This window comes from Xenopus tropicalis, chromosome 8 (assembly GCF_000004195.4).
Source record: "Xenopus tropicalis strain Nigerian chromosome 8, UCB_Xtro_10.0, whole genome shotgun sequence".
NCBI lineage: Eukaryota > Metazoa > Chordata > Amphibia > Anura > Pipidae > Xenopus > Xenopus tropicalis.
The window spans coordinates 144973141-144980966 of record NC_030684.2 but is presented as its reverse complement, the minus strand read 5'-3'; the positions used below and the strand labels follow the sequence as shown (position 1 = coordinate 144980966).

The 7826-nt window shown below is 54.7% G+C and overlaps 1 protein-coding gene across 1 annotated transcript in view; it reads right to left on the bottom strand.

Annotated features, from left to right (window-relative positions):
* Nucleotides 1-2723: 2723 nt before the first annotated feature.
* Nucleotides 2724-7826, bottom strand: part of pi4kb (phosphatidylinositol 4-kinase, catalytic, beta) — a 48904-nt gene continuing 43801 nt past the window's right edge. The window contains 5 exon segments of the mRNA NM_001102734.1: nucleotides 2724-4336; nucleotides 6436-6556; nucleotides 7106-7238; nucleotides 7320-7585; nucleotides 7684-7807. Of these exon segments, the coding sequence (NP_001096204.1) occupies nucleotides 4155-4336; nucleotides 6436-6556; nucleotides 7106-7238; nucleotides 7320-7585; nucleotides 7684-7807 (826 nt within the window). The 3' untranslated portion in view covers nucleotides 2724-4154.

The following is a 7826-nucleotide window of genomic DNA, read 5'->3' as shown; positions in this document are numbered from 1 at the left end:
GACACCCCTAGTGGGCGGGCCCCAATCTTTCCACCAATTACTGATTGGCAGCAGGGCTGGATTTGGAGGAGAAACAGACTGAACCTCTGCAGAGACTGGGAACCCCCATCTGGGCTCTGTTCCAGGGAGCCGCCCCCCCATTAGCCTCATTGGCCCCAGGGAGCCAACCCCCCATTAGCCTCATTGGCCCCAGGGAGCCACCCCTCATTGGCCCCAGGGAGCCGCCCCCCCATTAGCCTCATTGGCCCCAGGGAGCCACCCCCCATTAGCCTCTTTGGCCCCAGGGAGCCGCCCCCCCATTAGCCTCATTGGCCCCAGGGAGCCGCCCCCCCATTAGCCTCATTGGCCCCAGGGAGCCACCCCCCCATTAGCCTCATTGGCCCCAGGGAGCCACCCCCCCATTAGCCTCATTGGCCCCAGGGAGCCACCCCCCCATTAGCCTCATTGGCCCCAGGGAGCCACCCCCCCATTAGCCTCATTGGCCCCAGGGAGCCACCCCCCCATTAGCCTCATTGGCCCCAGGGAGCCACCCCCCCATTAGCCTCATTGGCCCCAGGGAGCCACCCCTCATTGGCCCCAGGGAGCCGCCCCCCATTGGCCTCATTGGCCCCAGGGAGCCGCCCCCCATTGGCCTCATTGGCCCCAGGGAGCCGCCCCCCATTGGCCTCATTGGCCCCAGGGAGCCGCCCCCCATTGGCCTCATTGGCCCCAGGGAGCCGCCCCCATTGGCCTCATTGGCCCCAGGGCCGCCCCCATTGGCCTCATTGGCCCCAGGGAGCCGCCCCCCATTAGCCCCAGGGAGCCGCCCCCCACTAGCCCCATTGGCCCAGGGAGCCACCAATCTGTGGTTCTCTATCGGAAAGAAACCAAGGGCTCAGGGTTGGGGCGAGAAGCAGAGTGAAGCCTCAGTGTTCTCTGATGGCCAACTGGCCAACTATGGGGGCTTATGGTATGTCTGTTTGTGACAAGTGGCTACTGGGTAAATGGGGAGCGGCCAGCACTCACCATCTGTAAGAGCCAATAACTGCCCCCCACTGGGTCTGGGTTTGGCCTCAGGACTTTCATAGGCGCCGTCTCAGGCTCTTACTGTATGGCATTCCTCTTCTGCCCCCACCTTCCCATAGTGTCCCTTTCCCTTCCCTGCACTGCTGGTTCTGACTCCTGATACAACTCCCCAATATCCATTCATCCCTCATTCTCACTGGGTTTATAGTTATGTGTAACTGTCACTGTGTCTGTCCCTTTCCCTTCCCTGCACTGCTGGTTCTGACTCCTGATACAACTCCCCAATATCCATTCATCCCTCATTCTCACTGGGTTTATAGTTATGTGTAACTGTCACTGTGTCTGTCCCTTTCCCTTCCCTGCACTGCTGGTTCTGACTCCTGATACAACTCCCCAATATCCATTCATTCCTCATTCTCACTGTGTCTGTCTGCCTAGCTGGCTTCCCATACAGTGTTCAGGAGTCAGAACCAGCAGTGCAGGGAAGGGAAAGGGACAGACACAGTGACAGTTACACATAACTATAAACCCAGTGAGAATGAGGAATGAATGGATATTGGGGAGTTGTATCAGGAGTCAGAACCAGCAGTGCAGGGAAGGGAAAGGGACAGTGACAGTTACACATAACTATAAACCCAGTGAGAATGAGGAATGAATGGGTATTGGGGAGTTGTATCAGGAGTCAGAACCAGCAGTGCAGGGAAGGGAAAGGGACAGACACAGTGACAGTTACACATAACTATAAACCCAGTGAGAATGAGGAATGAATGGATATTGGGGAGTTGTATCAGGAGTCAGAACCAGCAGTGCAGGGAAGGGAAAGGGACAGTGACAGTTACACATAACTATAAACCCAGTGAGAATGAGGGATGAATGGATATTGGGGAGTTATATCAGGAGTCAGAACCAGCAGTGCAGGGAAGGGAAAGGGACAGACACAGTGACAGTTACACATAACTATAAACCCAGTGAGAATGAGGAATGAATGGATATTGGGGAGTTGTATCAGGAGTCAGAACCAGCAGTGCAGGGAAGGGAAAGGGACAGACACAGTGACAGTTACACATAACTATAAACCCAGTGAGAATGAGGAATGAATGGATATTGGGGAGTTGTATCAGGAGTCAGAACCAGCAGTGCAGGGAAGGGAAAGGGACAGACACAGTGACAGTTACACATAACTATAAACCCAGTGAGAATGAGGAATGAATGGATATTGGGGAGTTGTATCAGGAGTCAGAACCAGCAGTGCAGGGAAGGGAAAGGGACAGACACAGTGACAGTTACACATAACTATAAACCCAGTGAGAATGAGGAATGAATGGATATTGGGGAGTTGTATCAGGAGTCAGAACCAGCAGTGCAGAGACTGGATATTGGGAAGTTGCACAGAATTAGATTTTCTTTCTTTTTCCAACATTTTATTTTTGGGTTTACATCCCCTTTAATTCTGCTGGTCTTTCTGGACCCACCAGTGATACACAGACAAGGAAGAGTGTGAGCTCTTGGGGCGAGGGAAACATGTGGCTGATGAAGGGTCAATCCATTTCTCTGGTTAAACAGGCCGGGGTTTGTTGCCCAGTTGTGCCGAGCCTCTTTCCCGGGCACCGGGTTACTGGAACCGTAGGGGCGGGGCACAATAAATGACATCAGAGGTCTGTCCGTGTGCAGACCCCGCCCCTGAGGAGCTGCCAACCTACAAGGATAACAGGAGCCTCTGGGAATTATCACTTTTAATAGAAATAAACATGAAAGCGCTCAGACGTTATCATTTTTTTTTTTTTTTTTTAAAAAGTCCCCCCCCTTAATAAACAGGAGTCCCATGTTCTCCCCGCCCCTAAATAAGCAGGGGGGCCACTTCCTCTCTGAGGTAAAAGTCTTTCTGCCCCAACACATTCCATTTACCCCAAGCCCCGGTGCAACTACAGTCCGGTTGCCACAGAATCAGTGTCTGCTGGGGGCACAGGGAGAGGGGCCCTATAAAGGCTGCCCTTGGGGCCCCCAACAGGGGGCAGCAGAGCGTTACAGAGAGCAATACATTTCCTAATAAAATCATATAAATAAAAGAGAATAATCAGAGGGGATTCCATATACAGGAAGAACTTGCCCCCTCCTAGTCACAGGCAGGGCGGCCGGGGCTGCCATACAGCTGCTTGCCCAGCAGGGGGCAGGGAAGGAAGCAGGGAGCTAACAGTGGTGCATTAGAGACTATAAAAACCCTTTGGGGAGTGGGGTGTGTGCAGAAGAGCTCAGCGCTATGGGGCAATTAGATGCATGTAGGTATGTAGGTGGGGCCAACAGGTAGGCGGGGCTAGCAGATATCACATTACAATATAAAGATCCCTGGAGCCCAGTGGGAGCCCAATGGGTTAATCTGCATCACCCTCCCCTCCAGTTTAGCATTAACCCCTTCCACAGAGTAAGAAAGTATGTCATGAGGTCTGGAGAACTGCCCCCGCCTTGGTGGGAGGAGCAAGAGCACATGGGGGAGTGTTATGGCAAAGACTGGACCTCGTGGGAGGGAAATAACCACATGGTGCACATTAGAGCAGTAAGCGGATTGGGTGGGACAAGCATGATCACAGAGGGGCATTATGGGAGACACGTGAGCTGGGGCAGAAGCATGATAATGGGGGTGGGGCTAGAGGAAAGAGTATGATCACACAGTGGGAGGAGCAATGTGACAAAGACCAGGGGCCTGGTGGGAGGAGCATGATCACATGGGGGACAATGTGACATAGGCAGGGCCTAGTGGGAGGAGCAAGATCACATGGGGGAGGAATGGGACTTAGGCAGGGCTAAGTGGGAGGAGCATAATCACATGGGGGAGAAGTGGAATGAAAGAGTCACATGGGGGGAGGGATATAGTAGAAAGGGGCTGGTGGGAGGAGCATGATGGTATGGGCCAAACACTGAGTGGAAATACTGAATGAATCGGTGGGGGCGGGGGCAACTGCCTGCATAGTGGTCACCGTGGCCTAGTGCTGCAGCCAGGGAGGGACAGGGCAACCCACCAGCACCCCCCAAAGGAGAAACCTCATTCTAAGCCATGATCCTGTACAATGTGCTGTGGGGGCTCATTATGTCCCCGCTCAACAGTTACAAAAATAGTTTAGTTAATGGGAAACCGTGGCGGATCCGGGTGGCGGTCACATGATGCCGTTGGTCAGGTACTGGAACCCGTCGTACAGTTTGGTGGTTATGGACCTCATGCTGCCGTCCACCATCTGCTCCACCAGGACCTGCAGCTGCTCCTCCGTCATGTTCATGTGGAAGCGCTCCTTCAGGTTCCGGATTGTACTAGAGCCATGGAAGCAGGGCAGCTGGGAACCTGTGTGAGGGGGGCACCAGTCAGGGCACGAGAAGAACACAGAGAGGGCAGCAGTCAGGGCACAAGAAGGGCAGAAAGCAGGCAGGAGTCATGGCATGAGAAGGGCAGAGAATGGGCAATAGTGAGGGCAGGAGAAGGGCAGAGAACAGGCAGAAGCAGGGCAATAGTCAAAGCAGGAGAAGGGCAGAGAACAGGCAGGAGAAGGGCAGAGAACAGGCAGGAGAAGGGCAGAGAACAGGCAGAAGCAGGGCAATAGTCAAAGCAGGAGAAGGGCAGAGAGCGGCAGGAGAAGGGCAGAGAACAGGCAGGAGCAGGGCAATAGTCAAAGCAGGAGAAGGGCAGAGAGCGGCAGGAGAAGGGCAGAGAACAGGCAGGAGCAGGGCAATAGTCAAAGCAGGAGAAGGGCAGAGAACAGGCAGAAGCAGGGCAATAGTCAAAGCAGGAGAAGGGCAGAGAGCGGCAGGAGAAGGGCAGAGAACAGGCAGAAGCAGGGCAATAGTCAAAGCAGGAGAAGGGCAGAGAGCGGCAGGAGAAGGGCAGAGAACAGGCAGAAGCAGGGCAATAGTCAAAGCAGGAGAAGGGCAGAGAGCAGCAGGAGAAGGGCAGAGAACAGGCAGAAGCAGGGCAATAGTCAAAGCAGGAGAAGGGCAGAGAGCGGCAGGAGCAGGGCAATAGTCAAAGCAGGAGAAGGGCAGAGAACAGGCAGAAGCAGGGCAATAGTCAAAGCAGGAGAAGGGCAGAGAGCGGCAGGAGAAGGGCAGAGAACAGGCAGAAGCAGGGCAATAGTCAAAGCAGGAGAAGGGCAGAGAGCAGCAGGAGAAGGGCAGAGAACAGGCAGAAGCAGGGCAATAGTCAAAGCAGGAGAAGGGCAGAGAGCGGCAGGAGCAGGGCAATAGTCAAAGCAGGAGAAGGGCAGAGAACAGGCAGGAGCAGGGCAATAGTCAAAGCAGGAGAAGGGCAGAGAACAGGCAGGAGCAGGGCAATAGTCATGGCACAAGAAGGGCAAAGAGCGGGCAGGAGTCAGGGCACATCAGAAGGGCAGAGAGCAGGCAGCCGTCAGGGCACGAGAAGAACACAGAGAGGTCAGCAGTCAGGGCACAAGAGAGGCAGAGAGCAGGCAGGAGAAGGGCAGAGAGCGGGCAGGAGTCAGGGTACAAGAAGGGCAGAGAGCGGGCAGGAGTCAGGGTACAAGAAGGGCAGAGAGCGGGCAGGAGTCAGGACACAAGAAGGGCAGAGAGCAGGCAGGAGTCATGGCATCAGAAGGGCAGAGAATGGTATAGTCAGGGCACGAGAAGGGTAGAGAGCAGGCAGGGGAAGTTCGGCATATAAAGATCCCTGGTGCAGTCAAAGCAGGAGAAGGGCAGAAAGTGGCAGGAGAAGGGCAGAGAACAGGCAGGAGCAGGGCAATAGTCAAAGCAGGAGAAGGGCAGAGAGCGGCAGGAGAAGGGCAGAGAACAGGCAGGAGCAGGGCAATAGTCAGGGCACAAGAAGGGCAAAGAGTGGGCAATAGTCATTTCAGAGGGCAATAGTCAGGGCAGGAGAACGGCAGAAAGCAGGCAGGAGTAGGGCAATAGTCAAGGCAGTTAGGGCAGAAGAAGGGCAGAAAGCAGGAAGGAAAAGGGCAATACTCAAGGCAGCAGAAGGGCAATAGTCAGGGCAGAAGAAGGGCAATAGTCAGGGCAGGAGAAGGGCAATAGTCAGGGCAGGAGAAGGGCAATAGTCAGGGCAGGAGAAGGGCAATAGTCAGGGCAGGAGAAGGGCAATAGTCAGGGCAGGAGAAGGGCAATAGTCAGGGCAGGAGAAGGGCAATAGTCAGGGCAGAGAGCGGGCAAGAAAATGGCAAAAGTCAGGGCACAAGAAGAGCAGAGAGCGGGCAGGAGTCAGGGCACAAGAAGAGCAGAGAGCGGGCAGGAGTCAGGGCACAAGAAGAGCAGAGAGCGGGCAGGAGTCAGGGCACAAGAAGAGCAGAGAGCGGGCAGGAGTCAGGGCACAAGAAGAGCAGAGAGCGGGCAGGAGTCAGGGCACAAGAAGAGCAGAGAGCGGGCAGGAGTCAGGGCACAAGAAGGACACACAGGCTGAAGGCCACGGGGGCCACTTACCTTGCTGCATGATTTCCACTATCTGCACCACCCTGTCCATGTGTTTCCGGGCAGCGATGAGTCCCTGCAGCATCAGCATCTTGTAGTAGTTGAACATATCCCCGTTGAGCCCCCCCATCACCTGCAGGAAAAGGGCCCACATCAGGTCTCTGCAGTACCCACCCCCCCAGGGACTATCCCCCCTCTCTATAGTGGGGGCTTAACCCTTTCTGCCTTGCTGCCCCTCACATTTGGAATGCCCTCCCTGATTTCCTCCGGAGAGAATCCTCCCCCAGTCTTTTTAAAACCAAACTAAAAGACTCCCTATTGGAGCACTCGCCCAGCACCTGATCTGGGAACTGGCACTTATATTGTAATGACACCCACTGTGACCTACAGCACTTATATTTACCCATTTGTGTCTGTTAGTTACCCTCCCATATAGATTGTAAGCTCTACGGGGCAGGGACCTCCTTCCTCTTGTGTTTCTGACTCTTAACTTATTGCTGCTGTATTTATTGTTATACTTTGTATTTATCTATTATCTTATTAATCCCCTGTTTGTATTAATGAATTCTACTGTACAGCGCTGCGTACATAAGTAGCACTTTATAAATAAAGATATACATACATACATACATAGTGGTACCTGCCGGCGGGAGCGCCCATAGTGTTTCCCGCACATACTTACATCCACAAACTCAGAGGTGAGCTTGAAGGCGGAGGTCTCAAAGCCGAGGTTGCGGGGGGAGCTGGACAGAATGAAGCCGAAATCGATGTGGATAATGTGGCCCTCGGCGTCCAGCAGGATGTTGCCATTGTGCCTGAGTGACAGGGGGGTATCAGTATTAATGCCCCGGGGAGTAACTTACCTACCCCTCCTGCCCCCCGGGGCCCCCACTCACCGGTCCTTGACCTGCAGCAGGTAACACACCAGGCAGTAGCCGGCGCAGCTCTGCACAAAGTTGCGCTGCGCTGTGAGGAAGGCTTCGGTGGTGCAGCTGCCATGTTCCTGCAGGAAGTAATCCAGCAACGACAGCTGCGACTGCTTCTTCACCTGATGGATGGACACGGCGTTCACCACCGGCTCAATCATGCCGCTGTCTGCCGAGATCACCAGGATCTTGTACGGGCGGATCCACAGCGGCACGCGCTCGCTCTCCCAGATGGACTGTGGCAGGGAGAGAGACAGTTACCCTTATGTGAGACAGTTACCCATACCTGCAGTACCCTGTGCACCCAGCAGGGGGGGGGGGGGAAGATACTCACCTGTAGCTGTTTTAGCACCTGATAGGCCAACAGCTCCTGGCGCAGGTCGTCCCCGCACTTCACTATGACCGACAGCAGCCGCCAGTTTGGGAAGTGCCCATAGGGGGAGCCCTCCCTAATCCTCCTGCAGGGGGGTAAAGGTA